This window comes from Triturus cristatus, chromosome 1_2 (genome assembly GCF_964204655.1).
Source record: "Triturus cristatus chromosome 1_2, aTriCri1.1, whole genome shotgun sequence".
Taxonomy (NCBI): Eukaryota; Metazoa; Chordata; class Amphibia; order Caudata; family Salamandridae; genus Triturus; species Triturus cristatus.
In genome coordinates, this window is record NC_140580.1 from 521,778,791 (window position 1) to 521,801,821 (window position 23,031).

Sequence of the window (23,031 nt, forward strand, 5' to 3'; positions counted from 1 at the left end):
ATTGCATTTGCAATTTGCGATTACCAATTTGGTCATCCAAATTGCGAATGTCTTCCCATTCATTCCTACGGGCCTCTAGGCCCATAGGAATGAATGGGAAGGCAATCCTTATCCTTTTTTATTTAAATGTGTTTTTATTATTATTGTTATTATCATTAGTATTATGTGCATAACAATTATTACATTGCAACAGTTAGCATTACATCTGAAACATCAGCAATCCATTACAAGTTACATATCAACTTTGTAGAATGCATGCCGATACAGTTGTACACATTATAGTAAATTTCTGTTGGCATAGAGCCAGTATGTTGTTAGCAGAAGTAATCGTTTATATGTTGAACATCTATCATAACCAAGTAAACTCCGAAACATAACATTTGTACCCTCCTCTTCAAGCCATTGAATAACATATCTGCGCATGTCTAGAATCAGCACAGTTTTTGCTACCACACCATGTTGAATGTGCCCAGCCGCCCATCCTACTTTCACAAGATATAAATTCAGGCATATGTGCCTGTCGGTGTTCGTAATTTATATTTCACTGGCCCATTTCTGGGATTTTGGGGATCACGCGCGGATGTGAGTGTGAATATTGCACCCACAGGTTACAATAAGATGTTATTTAGAGGCGAGACATCTTTCCTAGTCCCTGCACCCAATGCACCCTCCATCCCTACCCCTCCCCGCTCTCCGGTGCGTCTTCTGATGTCTCTGAGCGCTCCTGCAAGGCCGTGCATAAATCTAACAGAATCGCTTCCCAAGCCGCTGCTGTTGTTTGCCTGCGCGAACCTATCGCATCCTCACGGCGGAGCGCTACACTTTCTGCCTGCGCCCAGCACAACAACGACTGGTACCAGGCTTTCGCCGCAGGCGGGGCAGGGGACTTCAAGCAGCGAGTAAGTAGGCGCTTGGCCACTATGAGACCTAAGTCAATATATCTGGACGTTACTTTGTGTTTTTTGGGCCTGTGGTATAATCTCCAATATGCATAGTTCCCACGACCAATCTAAGGTGCACTCCGTGCACTGTGCCAAGGAGCTAGTGACCGTGCCCCAGTATGTCCGCAGAGTCGTGCATGACCACAGCATATGAAGTAGGTCTGCACCTGCTTCGCCGCACTGTGCACACTTGGCATCCGCCCCATCAAAATATTTATTTATACGTTCCGGCGTCAGGTAGGCCCTATGGGCTATGTAATATTGAATGAGCCGAAAACAAACATTCTGGGGTATTCTCATGGGGCTTCCAAGTATATCTTCCCACTCACGCTCCGTAGTGGGTCTCTGCATATCCGCATCCCAATGAGCGCGGAGTGAAAGCAGGTTCGATGCCGTGTGGGTCCTGAGGGAGTCTGCAAACCACTTGGTTAGATGACGGCCCGAGCCCAATTCGTACAAGTACTGAATAGTTAGATGAGTGTCAGGTTCCTTCGCCATATTGCCCCACAGTGAGCTCAGGGTACGTATCATTGCAGCGTGCACCAGGAACTGACCTTGCAGTAGTCCCGTGCTGTGAGCCAGCTCCTCAAATGGCATGAGCTGCCCATCACTATACAAGTCACCAAGTGTGAGTACGCCCACTTCCTCTTAGCTCGCGAGTTCTGTGCCTATTACTGCCCGATACCTCCTGGGCGTGCCTTGTATAGGAAGAGATGGCACGTATGGCGCCACCGGGTGCGTAATGCGAAGACTCCGCTTGTAACAGCGATATGCCACCTCCACAAATAATTGCGTGGGCATGCTACCAGTCCTGTGGGAATGGAACTGCGCCACAATCTGGGTTTGTGTGAGCACGGGCAATTGTGTTGCCGTGTCGACTAATTGGCGCACACTCAGCCATCGTGCCACCCTTTGAAGCTGCGCCGCCAAGTAGTAGTGCTCCATATTGGGCAGCGAGAGGCCCCCCCTGACGGTTGACTGATACATTTTGATCAGGGACCCTCTACTGCGCGTCCCGTTCCATATAAACTGGCGCATATCGGACTCCAGGCTTTTGAAAAACGGCGGTCTAACGTGCAGGGGCAAGTTGGTAAAATTATAAAGAAGACGTGGCAGGACCACCATTTTCAACAGCGCTATCCTGCCCATAACCGCAAACGGCAAGGTGTTCCAGAAGGTCAGTTGTGCTCGCACCGCCGTTACGGCACGCCTCAGGTTGCCCTCAGGAAGGTCAGGTGAGTCCCTGTAGATAAAAATCCCAAGGTAAAAGAACGCTGTTAATTGCCATTGCACCGACGTACCATTGATGAATAAGCGTGAGTTCGGAGTAGTCTCTGCAAAGGGGTACAGGCACGACTTGTCCCAATTCACCCTTAGCCCAGAAACCGACGCAAATCCAAGCAGCGTTTCCTCAATCGCCGTACAAGACTGCCCAACATCCCTGAGATATATCAGCAAGTCGTCCGTGTACAATTAGACCGCATGTGTACCATCTCCCAGTGGGATTCCCCAGTCATCTTGGGAAGCGCGGAGTGCCACAGCCTGAGGCTCGATGGCTAGGGCGAATAACAGCGGGGAGAGCGGGCAGCCCTGTCTTGTACTGCTTTCTATAGGTACGCGCTCTGATAAATATAGGCCCGTCCTGACCCTGGCCATGGGGCGTGTGTATAATAACTGAACAAGGCTCAAAAACACGTCTCCGAACCCATACCGCCGCAACACAGCAAATAGAAACCCCCACTCCAGGGTGTCAAATGCTTTCTCCAGGACAATACCTTATAGTCTGAATTAAGGAGCGCTAGCCGCCGACAGGAGCCTATCAGTTCTGTATCCCTGTTAGGTTTCGGTAGGGACACCAGAAGGGACTCAGAGCATGTCCGAGAGCGCACCTGCTTCCTGCGCATGCTGGTACATGCCAAGTAGCCGCGTCGCCAGGGTATGCTGGTCAAGGAGTTAAGAAAGGAGTCTGTATCCATCTGCTTTGAAGGCATTCCTTATCCTTAATAGCGAATCGTTTTTTGCGTTTCGCTATTAAGGAAAATGTAGGAATCGCAATTTTTTTTGCGAAACCTACATACATTGCATTTTGCGATTCCATAATAGTGAATCGGTAAAATTCGCTATTATAGACTCGCAGAATTCAATGTTGATACATCTGGTCCAATATCTATTTTTAAAAAAAAGATACATAGTGAAGGTGAGGGACCACGGGAAACTATATGCTAACATCACTGGCTTTCTCAGACTTAACATAGCTAGTCAATACAGCAGTAAAAGTGCATTAATTAAAAGGAATGGATACTGTGATCCTGAGTGCAATTGTAACGGGGTCAGTGAGGGTGGAGGTAGAATCATAGGTGTGGCTAAAAGAACAACATTTTCAGTGACTATTTTATTGATCTTTCACAATCAGGTAACTGCATATAAAATTATTCACACCTTAAATGAAAAAAAATTGCAAGTTAAACTAAATGCACTATTTTATATTATGAAACCTCTGTTGATTATTGTGATCACTGCAGATGTATGTGTGGGCAACCAGAGGCACATGGAATTGAATCATGTTTGGCTAGCAGGACATATTGACTTGTCTATTTTAGTGCAAATAGGTCCCTGCCCCTTACAGAATGCACTGTGAGGGTATGTCACTATTTTAAATTTGCATTTCGCACAGTATAAAATTGCATGTCACAAAATGCGGGAATAAATTTAGGTTAAAGACAAAAAAGTGATTTCTAAGTGTACATTTTAGTAATATGCAGATTGCATCTAGTCCATCAGTCTTACAACTGTCCTTTAAAAGCACAAACGTCACAGCTCAGCTTGGAACAAGTAACAATACCTCTTAAAAAGAAGAAATCTTACACTTCGGGCAGCCTAAAGTGAACTATATCAATTAACACCTATACCGGCATTCAAGCAGTTGCCCACATTTACATTTCTTTGAAGCAGCCCGGCTCCCTAGCTGCCTCTCCCTCTGGATCACCGCACAGGAGACCCCCTCCATTCTGCTTCAGCTGAGCCATCTCAGCTGTTGGAGTTAACATTTGACCTTTAGCGCAAAAGCTAAAATTAGGGGCAAATGCTGTCCATGGAAACTTCCTCTATTGCCAATGGGCATTAAAGCAAATTCACGGATAGTCCATGAAAATTACAGACGGTGGATCACCCTAGGCGTAGAGTGCGGCACCAGATGCCAGCAGTGCTAAAGTTGGCCCCGGTGGTAGGCCGTTGTTGTTTTACTGGAACATGTTCACCTGTTTCCTTGCTGACAACACACATATCCACCAAATGGTATACAAACTAAGTTTTGACATAGCCAGGATGTTTAAGGTTATAGTGTGAATAATGTAGTTGGTTTCCAGACTCCTGTTTGTAGTTTTCTGGAAAGCAGTAATCTGTGTTGTCTAGGCTTTTATGGCACATACTACTGCACGTTTTGCACATACTGAGGCTAGTGCTCATTAAGTGTAGTTGTGTAGGCTACACCTTTCTGCTTGCCAATGTGTGCTATTATTAAAAGGGTTTAGTACTCAAACTCACCGACTGTAAACAGAAAGATCTTTAGACATTCACCAGAGGATCACATTGAGCAAAAGCCAATAGTGCTTAGTGAAACCTCTACATGAATCTTTGTTGCCACAGAATGTGTGTGTGAACCTCCTCCCTGCAAGCCAGTTTTAAGGGTTATGTTACATCCTCGTAAACTAGAGTATAGGAGGGGCAGGAGCAGGCTCCATGGGGAGGGTAATGTGCATTCCTCTTGCTTTCCAATAAAGGCTCTCACTTTGAAGTCACAGGAAAAGAAAACGTAAACACCAAGCTCCCTCGGAAGACAGAGCCTGACATTTGACCTTTGTATTTAAATGCACAGCAAATGTAACAACATAAGAAACAAGATTTAAAGGCCTGTTTACAGAAGGTGAGATCTCGGAAGGATACAGTAAACATGATTCCATCAAGGGAAGGGACACACTCAAGCTGGACAGCCTAAAACAAATAGAGCTAGCACATAGAAAGCAAGGAAATGTGAGTTACAATGGTAAGCAATGGGCAGAATTAATTCCCAGGGAAGCTTTTTGAATGTCCCCAAGATGTCTGGTAGGCTTCGACCTAAAAATGACATAAGGGAGTCTGCTGGCTGCTAACTCAGGTTCTATGTTATCACTGTTTGTGTTTTATGGGTTCTGAACATTTGTCTGGGTTTTCAACATTGTCTCAGACTTGATTTTCAGCCTGTCCAACATATTACTGTCTTACTGCATATAGCAGTTAATAATTGTCAGGCGCCTTTGTTTGGTAATATTTGCATGTTAATGGGCCAGGAATGGATTGGTCTCTTTGGTGAATTGGTCTTTTGGCATTTTTTTTATGTTAGTCAGGAAGCAGAGAGGTGTGGGCACGTAATTCATAGGGGCAGATGTAATAAATAGTTACTTTGTCTTCAGATATCAGTAACAATGGGAAATAATGGAAGGTGCCAATTATTCGGGTGGGTTATTTTCTTGTGACCGATGATAATTATAAGTCTGCCAATCATTGTTCTGTTTCTATCAAGGGCAATTTCCAAGCAGTTTTGTGGAGCAGTTGACGATCCCAAGCATACAACCTGGAGAGAAGCTCTTCGTCTGCATTAGCGACTTTGTGTCTCATGAACCTGGAGCCCTGTCCCTGCAGCAAGGTATGATGCCACCCAGAACTGGTTGCCTTCCAGCTTTTACTTACTAACTCTACATGAATGTAGGTGATCGGATCTTTCTAGGCCTCAATACTGCGATTAGTCAGCTTTTAACCATGCTCAAATTTTATCTGAGATTGAATCCTCAGCATTGTGAGATAAATTAATTTGCCCATGATTACCTCAGTTGCTCAGAAGGGGAAATTGTGGTCACTCTTCTTAGAGGTCTGTTATGATCGTAGGACCTTTCAAGGTGCATTAGTATTTGTAAAATTAAATAATATTGTGTGCAGTGTAGCAGACTCAAAATATACCGAGCAAGGGTAGTCAAGAGGTCTTCAACAGGCTGTGAACAGTTTTATCGCAGTAAAGAATAGTGTATGCTTAGCTTAGACAGGCGAAAAATATATGGAGAGAAATACAAACTTTTTGACAGGCCTACTTATCGTGTTCGCTGTTGTAATGTACTCCTGTGTACCCAAGAGGCAGTTTGCAATTCATGGAATTGTAAGGTCTCTGTGTGAGAGCGTTTCTTGACTGTGAAGAGTATAGAATGTTGTTGGATGGTATGTCCGGAGGTTGCTAGGGTAGAAAGAAGTTGGACTTCTGTGAAGAATACTGAGCTGACAGAATGTACAATATAATGTCTTCTTAATATTTTTTATTTATTTTTATATTTACCTTAACCATGTTGTGGTGCCTCTATATGTGTGTCTGCGCCTCCACCAACGGTACAACATATTTTGGCACGTCCACCTAGCATGGGTTACTAAAGACGCAACAGAAGCAGAGTGTGAAATTAGAAGGAACTATTTGTTGGAAAAGTAGGTGTCCTTTTAGAGGGACGCTAAGAAACACCAGACTTAAAAAGTGTCATAAAGATGTCACATGATGTAAAGACAGAGTGCTATAAGAGGGCTTGGTGGATGCAGCATCACTTTGTAGGTTCCCAGATGTCTGCGATATTTGGACCCTTATAACAATAAATTGAGAGTTTTGCCCTAGTTTCTACACTGAGCAAAATGAGCAGTTTTAAGTGAAGTTCAAACCCTTTGGTCCATTGTGCACTTAAATTACAGATACGGGGAGTACTCAGTAAATTGTTTGAATTGTATACTTCCGTAGTATTATGAAACCTCTTGGGTGAGCATTTGAATCCCATATGGTACATGAATAGTGGATCTTCCTGACCTTTCTTATTTACCTTTCTTTTCTGTACACAATTGGTTACAATAATAATTCTGGAATGTGCAGATCAATGCTCCTTTAGGAGGTTGGTTGTCCCGCTTTCTGTTTTTGGGCTGTGTGCCTCTGCAAGTTTAGTTCCTGATGGATACTTCTAACCATAGATTCCTCTCTTTAGAATATTCCCCTGGCGTCAGATATGATCCGCAGATTTATTTTAGCAGTGCTCCCTGGTGCCGCTAGTTGGTGCTTGGTAGCTCCGCGTTATCTTCGTACTGCTCCGGAAGTAGCAGAGCTGAATATAAGCACCACCCCTGCGCCTTGATGTCAATTCCTTTCTGGAATTTTGACCCAGATCCAGAATTCTGCTGATGAATGTTTTGGTTTTCTGACAACTTTCAAACTGCATGTGGTGTGCTAATGGAATGATGCCCCCACTGAAAATGAAAGGATTCAATTTGTGCTGCAACTGCAGTCAGCAGATGTCGGTCATGGATCTGTACGAGCTGTGCCTTTGGTGCCTGGGCTTGGCATACCACTCTACGCTGTGTGATAAGTGTACCTTAATGCATCTGAAGGTGATTTAAGACGGGGAGACAAAGCTGTACATCACAGCCTTTGCATAGGTACCACTCCAAGTGACGTGCCCGGGCTCAGTTCTGATTTTGGGGCCGTTTCTAAGATCATTCCATTTCTTGCTCTAAGGCTTCCAGCAAATCCAAGTCCAAACACAAGCTTAAAAAAGGAAAGCGGACCTAACCCAAATCAAGCCCCTCCGACTCCAAGGAGAAGTCTCAAGGGCATCAAGATTCCTTTCGCACCCTATCGAGGTTGTCAGTCACTGAACTGATCATCGACCCCGCGGCAGATTGAAGCCTTCAAAGTGGCCATGCTGTAGATATTATGTGCACTTCCAGCTCCTCTAGCGTGTGCCTTCAGGCCTAAAGGAATCAAAGTATCCTGCTGTAGGGTTGCCATTGGGGTAGGGGTTTAGAGGGTTTAGGGTCCTCCTTTGGCACTGTCTATCCCCTTGGGACCGTCTACCAGGCCCTTACTAACTCCAATATAGACTTCCACCCCAGTCCCTGATCCACAGTGGTTCCTTCCGCTTCCCAAAGGATGACCTGGTGCTAATGGCTGAGTCGGATCCTGAATTGACGTTGTGCTATGAAATTATAAAAGCAGAACCAGTTGTCATGCAGCCTGAGTCCAGTCATGTGCCTCTACCGCATCGCAGCTACCAATTGAGGCTCCATTATCATTTTGGTTCTGAGTGTGGCAGAGCAGGGTGCACTCCAGAATGTTGATGATGATAGTGAGGGAGATGACTTGCTCCCCCTTATTGCACTGATGATGCCTTATACCTTGATTCACAAAACGCCAGTAGGCTTGACATCTCCCGTGAGATGAAGTTTGACTCTCCACATGGGCACCAATGAAGGAGAGTGCCTCCTTTTCAGTGATGGTTCGAAGGGCAGCTGAGATGCTAGAGCTATAGCTGCGCTCCATTGAGACTAAAATAAATATTTTGACAAAAATCCTGCAGCCTGAGCTAGCAGCATTTGCGCCATTGCTACCTTTCAATGATTACCTTACAAATACACTGGTCAATACCTGGTTGAAGCCATGTTCTTGCCTTCCTGTAAACAAACAGGTCGCCGGTTCTTATAGACCAGTGCCTGGCAACCCAGATTTTCTCATGAATCATCCTACTCCAGAGATCTTTATTGTGCAGGCCTCTATCAGCAAAGTGAATCCATTCCCCACCACTTCTCTTGGTAGGGAACATAAGAAGCGTAATGCTTTTGGCAAACACGTTTTCTTCAGGCAGTTTGGCCTTGTGGTCTGTCAATGCAGTTTGCCTCTTGGGTCGTTACACGTATGTCCTTTGGAAGATGGCCAGTGAGATCTCGCCGGCAGTCCTGGAATGTCTTAAGGCCTATTTCGCCTAGACAATACATGCTGGACAGCATACAGCCACATATGTTATCTCCACTGGTTTGGATACTACGTTTTGCCTTGGCAGGGCAGTTATTTCCAGTGTAGCCCTATTCTGCATGGCTGGATGTGGTGGACTGGGTTCTCCAGCGGTGTGCAGGCTTCCCTGATGCACATTGTTAGGTCCTGCCTCATCAATGAAAAGGTTGACTATGTTGAACCTCTGTCCTCTGAATGTCTTCCTACAAAAGGGCAATTTCAACAAAGTAAAATGAGGTGCTTTAGCCCCTTCGCTGCTAGGCCTCCCCCCCCCCCTCCCCCCCTCCCCACATGCTAAGCCTTTTTGTGGCTATTTGGGGTAGTTCGCGCTTAGGCGCCTGTAACTTTTTGCCCACATAAGGTATCCATGCCAAATTTGCATCCTTATCTTCCAGAATCATGGGGATTGTAAAGGTACCCATTGTTTGTGGATTCCCCTGGAGGGGACCCAGAAATTAGCAAAAATACAGTTACATTTTTTTGGGGGGGGGAATGGGGAAAAAGTGCTGCAAATGAAAGCATCTGTTTTTTCCCCCTGCAAATGGTATCAACAAAGGGTTTGTGAGGCAGAAATCACCATTTCCCCTGCTTTCAGAGACAAGCAGACTTTTGTCAGAAAACCAACATTTTCTACACAGTTTTGGCATTTTACTGGGATATAGCCTATTTTTGCTATTTTTTGTGCTTTCAATCTTCATCCAGTTAATGGTAGAAATGGGTATGAAAGCAATAATGGATCCTGGAAGGCTATACATTTTAGTAAAGTAGACAACATTATGAATTCAGCAAGGGGTCATTTGTGTAGATCCTTCAAGGATTCTTTATAGAAACTATCAGTTAAATATAGGAAAAATTGAAAATTAGTTGAAAAAAACAGCCATTTGTGCCAACGTTTTCACCTGTAACTTCTTCTAATTGTGACAGCTGTTTGAAAGCAATATACCGTTACATCTGCTGGACCTTTCTGGTTGTGGGGGATATATAGGGCTTGTAGGTTCACCAAGAACCCGACGAACCCAGAGCCAATAACTGAGCAGCATCTTGCAATGGTTTTTCATTTTGTACTGGGTATATAGCAATTAATTTGGGAAAATATATACATGAAAAAATGGTATGAAAGACACCTATGTATTTCTGAAATTGGAACAAAATATAGAGTTTAGAAACAGTAGTTATTTGCACATTTCCGAAATTGTGAGTACCCATACTAGCATGAGAATTATAGGTCATTTTTCAAAATGACTTATTTTTTACACATTGTCTTTCATTTGGAAGGCAAAAATGCATCGAAAGTCAATAGGTAATAACAGTTGCTTTACAATCCTGTGTTACCCTAAGTCTCCCGATAAAAATGGTACCTCACTTGTGTGGGTAGGCCTAGTGCCCACGACAGGAAACTGCCCAAAACGCAATGTGGACACATCACATTTTCACAGTGAAAACGGACCCTTTTTTTTGCAAAGTGCTTAGCTGTAGATTTTGAACCCTAGCTCTGCCGGCACCTATGGAAACCTAGCAAACCTATACATTTTTGAAAACTAGACATCCAGGGGAATCCAGGATGGAGTGACTTGACTGGCTCTCACCAGGTTCTGTTACCCAGAATCCCTTGCAAACCTAAAATGTTGTAAAACAAAACACTTTTTCCTCACATTTCTGTGGTGGAAAGTTCTGGAATCTGTGTGGATCCACACAATTCCACCCACCCCGCGTTCCCCAAAGTCTTCAGAGTAAAATGGTAGCTCACTTGTGTGGGTAGGCCTAGTGCCCGCGACAGGAAACGGCCCAAAACGCAACGTGGACACACCACATTTTCACAGTGAAAATGGACCTGTTTTTTTGCAAAGTGCGTAGCTGTAAATTTTGAACCCTAGCTCTGCTGGCACCTAGGGAAACCCATGAAACCTATACATTTTTGAAAAGTAGACAGCCAGGGGAATTCAGGATGGGGTGACTTGACTGGCTCTCACCAGATTTTATAACCCAGAATCCCTTGCAAACCTAAAGTTTTGTCCAAAAAAACAAATTTTTCTCAAATTTCTGTGTGGGAAAGTTCCGGAATCTGCGTGGATCCACATATTTCCTCCAACCCAGCGTTCCCCTAGGTCTCCCGATAAAATGGTACCTCACTCGCCTGGGTGGGTCAAGTACCCGCGACAGACAAGGGCACAAAACATATTAAGGCGATATCAAAATTACCTATCCCAAAACAACCTAGTTTTACAAGGGGGGGTCCCATGAGTTTTTGGCCCCGGGCTCGGCGGCCATCTTGGGAAATCTACTAAAGCCACACATTTCTGAAAACTAGACACCCGGGGGAGTCCAGCGAGGTATGGCTTGCGTGGGTCCCCCAACATTTTCCTACCCAGAATCCCCTGCAAACCTCAAATTTAGCTGACAAAATCACTTTTTTCTCAAATTTCTGCGTGGGAAAGTTCTGGAATCTGCATGAATCCACAAATTTCCTCCCACCCAGCATTTCCCCAGGTCTCCCGATAAATATTGTACCTCACTTGTGTGGGTAGGCATAGTGGCTGCAACAGGAAATGGCCCAAGTCGTACTGTGGAAACTTCACAATTACGTATAACAAAACTACCCGGTTTGGGGGGGGGGGCACCTGGGGTTTTGGCCCCGGGCTCGCCGCCATCTGGGAAGCCTACCAAACCCACACATTTCTTAAAACTAGACACCCTGGGGAGTTCAATGAGGTATATCTTGCGTGTGTATACCCAACGTTTCCCTACCCAGAATGCCCCGCAAACCTTACATGTAGCTGAAAAAAACAAATTTTCCACATATTTTTGGGTGGAATCACCGTGCCAGCACAAATGTCCTACCCCTCAGCGTTACCCTCAGTCTCCCGAGTAAAATTATACCTCCCTTGTGTAGGTGGGGCAAGGGCCTGTGACTGAGAAGAGCCCAAAACATAGGGTTTAAGGGTATAGCACCGAGAATTCTAAGCGCTATATATTTTTTTAAATACGCTTTTAGCCAATTCTGCATTGGACACCCACGCAAGTGAGGTATCATTTTATTCGGGACACTAAGGAGAATACTCTGGGGTACAACATTTGTGCCGGCACGGTGATTCCACCCAAACATATGTGGAAAATATGTTTTTTCAGCTAAATTTGAGGTTTGCAGGGCATTCTGGGTAGGGAAACGTTCGGGGATCCTCGCAAGCCATACCTCATTGGACTCCCCCTGATGTCTAGTTTTCAGAAATGTGTGGGTTTGGTAGGTCTCCTTAGATGGTCGCCGAGCCCGGTGCCAAAAACTCATGGGACTCCCCTTGCAAAACCAGGTTCTTTTGCGATAGGTAATTTTGATGTCGCCTCAATAGGTTTTGGGCCCTTGCCTGTCGTGGGTACTTGACCCACCCACACAAGTGAGGTACCATTTTTATCGGGAGACCTGGGCGAACTCTGGGTGGGAGGAAATTTGTGGATCCACGCAGATTCCAGAACTTTCCCACACAGAAATTTGAGAAAAAAGTGATTTTTGTTTCAGCTAAATTTGAGGTTTGCAGGGGATTCTGGGTAGGAAAATGTTAGGGGACCCATGCAAGCCATACCTCGCTGGATTCCCCCGGGTGTCTAGTTTTCAGAAATGTGTGGGTGTGGTAGGTTTCCCTAGATGGCTGCCGAGCCCGGGGCCAACAACTCATGGGACCCCCCTTGCAAACCCAGATTGTTTTGCGTTAGGTAATTTTAATGTCGCCTCAATAGGTTGTGGGCCCTTGCCTGTCGCGGGTACTTGACCCACCCACCCGAGTGAGGTACCATTTTTATCAGGAGACCTGGAGGGAATGCAGGGTGGTAGGAAAATTGTGGTTTTTCTGAAACAGAATATTATGACATAGTAATGCAAGGAAAATGAGTGACTGTAGTCACATTTTGAGGTTTGCATGGCATGAGTAAAAAAACATGTTGGGATCCATGAGAGGCCCACCACCCAGCACTCCCCATTTTTATTTATTTACTTTACAGAAATATGTAAAGTTGGTAAATTTTCCCTAGAGACAGACTACACCTTAGCAAAGAAAGACAAATGATAGAAATATGACTGCCTATCCACCTGTTCCTCAAGTACACACACATACTGGCTGGATTTGGCACGAGGGTGAGTGAAAAGTTCAAAATGTATATTTTATTAACAAGTGATTTCACATAAACGAAATGCACTGTTTTAATTAAAAGGTTAAAAACCAGAACCAATGAATCGCAGCTCGTGAGCTGTAAAGCCACGGCAAGGCACCAATCTCTTTAAAGGCCATTTACACACCTTTCATACTTGACACACACTTTCACACCACCAACTTCTGCCCCAGCACATTACAACACTCACATTCACAGACAATGTGGAGACAATATCCACCCTGGCAGAGAGAGACCAAAGGACAAATATTCCTTCAAAATGAACAATTTCTTAAGTATTCACACATACTGGTTGGATTTGGCACGAGGGTGAGTAAAGGTTCAGAGCATATAATTCTATTAACAAGAGATTTCACAAAAACGAAATGCACTGTTAATATTTAAAAGGTTAAAAAACTGAACCAATGACTCACAGCTTGTGAGCTGTAAAGCTACGGCAAGGCACCAACCTCTTTTCAGGCCATTCACACACCTTTCATACGTGACACACAAGACCATTCACACTGCCAGCCGCGGGCCCAGCACATTACAACATTCACATCAACAGACCGCGCCATTCAAGGGCACATCTCTTTCATTCGCCCACATGACTGACCTAGCAATCACACCGGCTGGTGGTTGACATAGTGTCTGCAATGGCGTTTGACTAGCAGAGTGTGTAATGACCAGCAGCAGGTCACTACTCACATACTGCCAGCCCACGAACACCGCCAGCCAAGCACCATCCCACCCACACTGCCAGTCAAGCGCCAGCCCACGCACACTGCCAGCCAAGCGCCAGCCCACGCACACTGCCAGCCAAGCGCCAGCCCACGCACACTGCCAGCCAAACGCCAGCCCACGCACACTGCCAGCCAAACGCCAGCCCACGCACACTGCCAGCCAAACGCCAGTCCACACACACCGCCAGCCAAGCGCCAGTCCACACACACCGCCATCCAAGCACCAGTCCACGCACACCGCCAGCCAAGCGCCAGTCCACTCAGTCATTCTTTTTTTTTTTATCAAGAAAGAAAACACAAACCAATTGCAACTAGATACAAAACTATAACTACAAAAACAACAGCAGTAATAAAGACATCATTCTATTGCCAAACGTGAAACTGAACAACAACTATATAAAACCATACAGACTAGGCAGTACACTATTAAACTCACAGTTGCGCCCAAAAACTCTTTTGAGTGTGATACAATCTGAAACATGTGGGCACACACAGCCCAGGATTAGAAGGACAATCAGCACAGTGCATACGACTCTCCTTCCGCATACCTCTTCGCAAGCAGACTCTACATCTCTTACAGGGATTGTTTTTGAGGCGTGGGAGGAATTAAATCAGGAAAGTAGCGATCTTGCAATCTAGCCACATTCTCCACCACCCCAACTCTAGGAACACTTGCCTGTTCCACAACAACAAGGTTGCCTATCACAGACTTCTGGAACTGAGCAAAAGTCATCTTTGATGCAGGAGAACACTCCTTGAACACAACAAAAGCATTGAAAGTTGCTAAATTGAAGAGATGGATGGCCAACTTCTTATACCAAATGTAAGCCTTACAAACAGCAGTGTAAGGTTCCAACCTCTGATCTACTCTATCGACAACACCCATGTGCTTATTGTAGTCTAAAATGCACACAGTTTTGCGCACTTCAGCAACCTGACCCCAAACAGTCACAGGTGAAGTACTCTAATCATGAATGGTAGTCAGCATGTACACATCCCTCCTGTCGACAAATTTCACAGCTAGCAGTTCCTAACTACGTAAGGCACTGCACTGTCCCCTCTGAAGCTTTTTGCAAGCAAGCTCTTTTGGGTAACCTTTACGGTTAGAGCGGATTGTGTCACAAGCAAAAGTGTCCACTTTGAACAATTCCTTAAACAATGGCACAGCAGTGTAGAAGTTATCAAGGTACAAATGGTGGCCTCTGTTAAACAGTCCTCTAGCAAGATCCCACACAATTTTCTCAGAAACTCCAAAAGTGGACGGACAACCAGGGGGGTCAATAGTGGAATCCCTACCAGTGTACAGCCGAAAATTATAGACATATCCTATCCTACTCTCAGACAACATATACATCTTAATTCCATAACGTGCCCTCTTGCCAGGAATGTACTGCCTGAAAACCAAACGGCCCTTGAACAGGACCAAAGACTCATCAACAGCTATTTCTTTCCCTGGAGTATAGATCTCTGAAAATCAATCTACATAGTTATCTAGAACAGGCCGAATCTTAAAAAGACGGTCACAGTCAGGGTGATCTCGTGGCAACGCCAAAGCATTATCAACAAAATGCAGCATCCGAAGCAGAAGTAAATACCAATCACGACTCATAATTGCTGGAAATATGGCCATTGCCATCAAGGGACTGGTAGACCAACATGAAGCCATGGACAGCTTCCGTATCAAGCCCATCAAAAAAGTAAAACCCAAAAACTTCTTCATCTCATCCAGATCTGTGGGAGTCCACCGGGTAGCTCTAGAGCGGGGCCCAAGTCTGGCACTGCTGTCCCTCAAAAACTGTTCAGCATACAAATTAGTCTGCTCAACAATCTCAGCCAAAAATACATCACCCATAAACAACTGAAAAAACTGTATAGGCAAAACAAATTCACAATCCACTCTACACCCTGCATCCCCACTAAAGGCAGGTAATACCGGCTGCACCATGTTTGGATCAACCCAGAGTCCAGCACTTCCAGTAGGAGGCCTTGCAGCCTCAGGCTGAAATACCAATGTCTCTTGCTGCACCATCGGCACATCAGTGTCCTCTAAGACAGTCACTTCATCCGCACTTTCATCCGCACTTTGAGTAGTTTCATCTGCACTGAGAGTAGCTTCATCAGCAGATGATTCCTCGTGGACAGAAAACTCACTGCCAGAATCTTGCACTCCCTCCTCTCTCTCAGGCGCACTGTCAGTCTCATAATGCTGCTCAGATGAAGATGCAAAAAGCATTCCAACCACCTGCTGAGCAGTAATTATATGGCTAGCCATAATCGTTACTAATAAAGGTTACTTGTCAAACAAGTCAACAACAACAAACACTTTGTAAAATAAGTAATAAACAAAATGCGTCTTTATCACAAATACCTATATACTCCAAAACTTTCCCACTCACTTGCCAGAAGCAGCTAGACTCACCTACTCTGCACAGACAAAGTAAGGATCAACAATATCGCACTAAAAAGAAAAGAAAATTACACATAAGACAATGCAAAACACATCGCAAAGAAATTCATGCTCAAAACACTAATGCTGCCATTATGACACCACTTACAAAAAAATTCATTCATGCATGACAATAATTCTCATTTGGAGTAAATACAACCAAAATGTTTTTCTTAACAAAAAAATGCAAATACGCAAAACTGCAGAACAACCACTGCCGAAACCGCAAACAGGAATCAAAAGCTTTACACTAGAATAAAAAAGAGGAAAAAAAAACATTACAATCACATATGCAAATAATGCACCAGTCCACCCACAATCCACCAGCCAAGCTAAGGGGTAGGTGGGCCTAAGAGTATAAATAAAAAATTCACCTCCGTAAAAGGGGAGCAACCCTTGCCCTTAAGGCCACGCCCCAACACAAAAATGTAAAAACCCCTGTTGTCTAGTGGCTTCTGCCCCCCTTGGGGGCAGATGGGCCTAAAAACATTCTGCTAATCTGCCACCCAAAGAGGGCAGAAATGACCACAATCATCCTCCCATAAAGGGGAGCGACCCTTGTCCAAGGGGCCGCTCCCCAACATAAAAAAACCCTGGTGGCCTAGTGGCCATACAAAAAAAGAAATCAGCCGATCTGCCCATCAGGGGGGTAGAAACTGCCAAATTAATGCTCCCCAAAGGGGAGCGACCCTTTTTTTTTAAAGGCTAGTTCTGCCCCCCCTGGAGGGCAGACACAGCCAAAAAGATTGCCCCCAAAGGGGAGAGACCCGTGCCCAAGGGGCCACTCCCCACAAATAAATCCCCGGTAGCCTAGTGGCCATACCAGAAACAAAATCAGCTGATCTGCCCCCCAGGGGTGCAGAAACGGCCAAATTAATTCTCCCCAAAGGGGAGGGACCCTTGCCCAAGGGGTCACTCTCCACAAATAAAACCCTGGTGGTCTAGTGGACCCTATATAAAAAGGAAATGCCAATATCTGCCCCCCCCCCGCCTATGGGGGCAGACAGACAAAAACATGGCCCCCAAAGGGGAGCAACCCTTTCCCAAGGGGTCACTCCCCACAAATTATTCCCTGGTGGTCCAGTGGGCCACTTTAAAAAAAAAAAAAGCAAAATCCGTCCCCAGACGGGCAGACAAACCCAAAAAAACATTGTCCCCAGTGGGCATTCCTGCTGTACGATTGCACGATTGTGCATCAAGAATGCACAGAAGAGGCATCAGGGGAAAGGAAAACCCTTTCCTTTCCCCCGATGCCTCTTTTGTTTAAATACCCCCCCCTCCCCAGGGGAGAAACTCGCCTCCTCTCTTCCCAACGCGCTGGAAGCAAATGGCTTTCACCACGTTGGGAATCCTCTAATGACGTCATTAGATGACGTGGAGAGGGCCCTGGGGGGAGGCAGGGGACGGGCTTCCCCTGCCTTCCCCGGTGGGAGCACCTTAAAGGGCGGCCCACGTGGGGAGCGCCAGCGCTTCCACCATGGGTGGGTGCTAGGACGGCCGGGAGCCGTCCGACGCACACGCCCACCGTGACGTCAGACGGCTACCGGCCGTCCGACACACGCAAGGGGTTAACTGTTGTGTTGCCCACGTGTCTGGGAATGTTATTTTGAATAACTCAAAAGTAGACCTCTCTTTTGTAACAAGTATGAAGACATTTAGGGACCAATTGAGAGTTCTACAGAGTGGCACGTGATGCCAAGTTTTACCGGCTGTAGGAACGCATCCAGCAAAACCTAATTATTTTCTTTTCTTGATAAAAGCAGGAGGAAAATGTCCATGGAAAACAGCCCTGAATCATGATTCACATGCAGTATTGACCTGGTAATTCTGGATCCAGCATATTATTTCCCACTTCTGGTTTGACAACTGCTGATGGCCAGTGACTAGGGGGAGACATCATTCAGAAATAGTAACTGCAGGCCAGGCATATATATCCTCCAGTTAACAGACATTTTGGAGCTGGCCCAGTATGCTGTGATACTTGCATACCTGACAACATAGGCCTGGACTGTGTCTTGTACTTTAGTACATATGCAATTGGGCTACATATTGTCCTGATGAAGGCTCCTGTACACTATATAGAACCAAAATGCAGTTGACAAGACACAATAAAATGTGTTAGCTGGCAGCTGCATGTGCCTGATGTGCATTGTCAGTAACTGGATAACACAGCTTGCTGCTGTTGTTTGACACAGCTAGGAGACATGTGGACCGTTTTGTACTTTGTCCAAATGGTGGTGTGTAAACTGTCTTTTGCATATCTGCTTTTTGGTCATGGTTCTTTTGGATGCACCATCAATGTACATATATGTGTTTTTAAATGCTGTATTGAAAATGTGAGAAATTAAACATATTTCAGATAAATGGTTTTCTTAAAATGTGCTAACCACGCTTCTAAGTCTTTTTTTCTCTGTTCAAGGGTTCCATCCCTGTGGATAGCACTGTAGGTATTGATGCAGACATCAAACTATGTGTGAGCCGCTATCTCTTCCCGCCCAAGCTCTCGGAGCGCATGCACATGACTTGTTGATGGTGAAGGTACACATAACCCAACAAGCGAAACTTAGCATCTGGGTAGAGATGCCCAAGACCACTTCCTTATCAGTGATGGGAGGAACTAGAGGTGTGCGTCTCAATATTTATTTTTGTGTAACTATCGATTTCAATCCTTAATGTTATTTTCTAGTAATGTCATTGCTGTAGAGGGTAATGTACATTTATTAAGTCATTTCCATATAAGCATTACATATGTACAGAATAAAAAAGCATTCAGTCATACACCCATTTGCAATTTAAAACTTTTTTTGTACAACTATTAAATTGACATAGCCATGGTCCCAGTTCAACACTGTCTACTCAGTGTGGAACTTTCCATGTTTTTATTTCCACCTTGTATGACTTCAGAATAGAGACTTCAAACCTTAGTGCATCACTGCACGTATTAGCGATCTCTGCGTAGCTAATAGAGTTATAATCTCGCAGCCTGCAACAAGACGTCCATAAAAACGTACACTGGGCCTTTTATACACAATAAGCATGAGCACTGAAACAATGCGAACATGGGTCAGCAGCAGCATTTCCTGCATAGTTAACGATTTATTGCACTTACAATATATTCCATCATTTGCTGGATAATTTGACTTTCATAATAATGGGTTTCTAGTTCACACATAAAAGAAAAGTTTTTAAAAAATTGCCACACATTCTGTAATACAGTGGTAGATGCTTTGCAAAGGTTAACTTGTTTCTCAGTTCTTTATTGCTCTATCCATATAATATTTGTATTTTTGAAAATGTATAGAGTGCATTTGTGTGTCAAAGTGCTAGCAAAGAATAAAAACAGCTACAAGAGAGGAGACCAGCCCTATCCCATCACCGAAGAAAGAAAAGGCAGGTTTTCAACTGCTTGTGAAAGGCAGCATGAGATGAGAAGACTCGCAGTGTGAGTGGGTAGCATACTCCACAGTTTAACGGCAGTGACCCCAAAGGACCGCCCTCCCCACTTGGCTTTTCGAAATGTGGATATCTCTACCTTCCTATGGGAGGCAGACCTCCATTGCCTATTGGGAGTACACCAGTGAAAGGCCATTCTCAAGTGCAACAGCCCCGGGCGGTGGAGAGCAGTGTGAACTAGACAGTGGGCCTTGACAGTCACACTCTTATTGACCGGCAGCCAGTGGAAGGACTGAAGGCCCTGTTGGACTGACATATTTTTTGGAACGCCCAGGACTAGATGAGCTGCTTCATTCTGAATAGTCTGGAGTCTGTTTAGGGTGGCTTTATTAATATCTAAATACAGAGCATTACAGTAGTCAAGGTGAGATGGGATGAGCGCAAGGATCATTGCAACTCTGAGCTCGACTGGAATGAGAGGAAATACCTTTTTTAAAGTTTTGATATTATAAAAGCAAGAGCTCACAGTCCTCTTGGCTTGAGTATCATAGGAAAGGTATGTGCCGAAAATCACCCCTCAGTGACTGGAAGAGGTAGGGAGCCACAGAACTCTGGAGACCAAAGTTCGGACCATACTGACTTTTGCGCTCAAAAAATCAAGATCTCAGTCTTGTCAGCATTCAGTTTCAACCAATTCTCTTTCATCCAGTTGTTTATATCAAGCATGCAACATTTGAACCTGTCAGCCACCACTGGGATGTCATCGATATGGATACAATGATTTGAGTATCATCCGTGTAAGATAGAACTTGAAAGCAAAAGGACCTTATCAGCTTGGACAAGGGGCAAACATATACATTATAATAAGCTGGTAGTAATAAGGTGAAACGTCTGGTCAGACAGTACAAATTATCCCAATAGATGTACAGTGGATGGCCCTTTATCTTCAGCAGGAACAACATGGATATTTGAATATAATTTAACCAGAATGGCGACAGTGATCATTTTTTGCTTTTGGTCATGAAAATATTTTGTTTCATTATCTGTGTAAATTGATGTTATGCCTCAGACCCTGATGTCAACACAGCAGTTATTTCAAGACTGCACCAAGAGTGCAGGAAATTCCCAAACATTTTATTTCTCCTTTAAGGTCTAATTTTTTTTATATGACAGTATCTCTTAGTCATTCCCTTACATTATACTTTCTAATGTACAATACTGTTCTGCGGCGTTCTTTCTTAATGGAAAGAGATGCTTCTATGGACCCAAGTTTGAACACTGAGAAACTGTAAGTCTAAAGCTCAATTCTAAAACCTAATTGGGATACGCAAAATAAGATGCACATACCTTTTTACTGGGAAAAAATTAACGTCTTCAGGTTTTCTCCTGAGCGCACTAGTGTATGTTTAACACAGAATGTTTCACTATGGCAACTAGATGGGACCATGCCAATGACATGGTATTTCTATGCTGTCTCACGAGACTAAATCTTTATTTCTTAGAGAATAACATTTTAACAGGATCTGGTAAATGTGTACACTCACTGTGTGCAATTTTCTTTTTTCAGAAACATTTGCATTTACTCCTCCCTTTTGTATCAGTCTCAGATTGCCAAATTAGGTAATAGTGTCACAGAATAGGACACATGATTTTCCTTTTTAGGTCTCCGCGCTGCGTAGGAGGACCTTTAGCCGTCGCTCTGCTCTTTTTTGAAGCACATACTCGTGCTTGTGGCAGCATCCACCTTGCGGGACTGAGCAGCCCCGTGCATGCTAATTGGCTGTTGCTCACTCCCGCAAAGCGAATGGTGCCACAAGCACGAGTGTGCGTGAAAACAGCTGCTGTCACACGAGCGCGCGCACCAACTCAGCTGGCATGTTGGTGACTTTTCTCTAACTTCCTGTTTTGGTGTAAGCCGCTCCTCGAGAATTATTACTTTCAGATTAGTTGACTTGCGTTATACTGGCCTGTGCACAAGAAAGTAATGCGTATCACTGCTGTGTGTGCATCTTTTAGTGATGGCTGCCTTTCATTGAGAAAAACCTCACAAAAAGAGATGCTGCCTTTTGATTATTGCATTGTTCTAATCATTTGTTGTAAGTTATTGTAGCTGAAAATTGGGTGTTCGCTCTGCGACTGCCTTCTTCCTGAATTTGCAGCGAGATCCTTTTATGTCACTGTTTGGTATGAACTGATTGTCCTAGTGAAGATGGGCTTGTGGTGAGAGGTTTGCTCGCTAGGTTGAATGTGGCTGTAGACTGGATATTTATTATTCTTATTGTTTTAATCTTTGCTAGGTGTCATTTACATTTCGAGTTTTTGTGACATTAACTGTTCCATATTACCCCTAGAGGGACATTGTTAGTGTTAGACAGCTGAGGCAATAAAAGAATGTTTCTCACTCATACGTTTATCTTTCAATTAACTTATTAATAAGAGAAATTGCGGTACCTGCCTTGGTTTAAAAAGCACTAGAGTTTTTCATCTGCGAACTCCCTTTTATTGTTTAGGTAAAAGAGGTGCCACTTTCATGTAAGTTTTGGCGTTCTGCTATTTTGGGATGCATTTTAGCAGTGTCTTTTGAATTTCTCCTTGCATTTTTACCTCTGCTAAATTTTAAGTCTATCAATTCCAGGCCAGGGTAGACAAATTGCAGTCTTCTACCAAAGTACCTCGAAGACAAGCAGAAGTCAATTCCATATGCAAAGAGTGTACCATGTGGCAGACCGAGTTATAAAGGAAGAAACGTGTATGGCTAATGTGCTGCATAGCTAAATACATATAAGGTCCCAACTGCGAGACCGATTGCATTGTAAATGCTTGTGTTATCATGGTTGCGACTTTTATCACTGTAAAATCAGATGACGTTGCATTCTGATCATTTGTTTTCGTGTATTTTTAAAGCATGCATTTAATTCACAATCTCCAGTGATGTGGGTAAAGAATGCCCTTGAGTAGAATAAGCAATTTGTTATTGTTCTCTTGTCTACTGATATTGCGAACGTTAACAAGCATTGGCATAGCCAATAGGTCTCGCCTTTGGGACCTTATAAGTGTTTAGTTATCCAGCACAATAGCCATACACGTTTCTTCCTTTATAACTCGGTCTGCCACATGGTACACTCTTTGCATATGGAATTGACTTCTGCTTGTCTTCGAGGTACTTTGGTAGAAGACTGCAATTTGTCTACCCTGGCCTGGAATTGATAGACTTAAAATTTAGCAGAGGTAAAAATGCAAGGAGAAATTCAAAAGACACTGCTAAAATGCATCCCAAAATAGCAGAACGCCAAAACTTACATGAAAGTGGCACCTCTTTTACCTAAACAATAAAAGGGAGTTCGCAGATGAAAAAACTCTAGTGCTTTTTAAACCAAGGCAGGTACCGCAATTTCTCTTATTAATAAGTTAATTGAAAGATAAACGTATGAGTGAGAAACATTCTTTTATTGCCTCAGCTGTCTAACACTAACAATGTCCCTCTAGGGGTAATATGGAACAGTTAATGTCACAAAAACTCGAAATGTAAAT

The 23,031-nt window shown here is 44.2% G+C and overlaps 1 protein-coding gene across 4 annotated transcripts in view; it reads left to right on the forward strand.

The window, feature by feature from the left end:
- DNMBP (dynamin binding protein) overlaps positions 1-23,031 on the forward strand; it is a 483,425-nt gene that overhangs the window by 227,907 nt on the left and 232,487 nt on the right. For all 4 annotated transcript variants that reach the window (XM_085606286.1, XM_085606284.1, XM_085606291.1 and 1 more), the window contains one exon: positions 5,500-5,622. In XM_085606286.1, the coding sequence (XP_085462412.1) occupies positions 5,500-5,622 (123 nt within the window). The remainder of the gene's footprint in view (positions 1-5,499; positions 5,623-23,031) is intronic.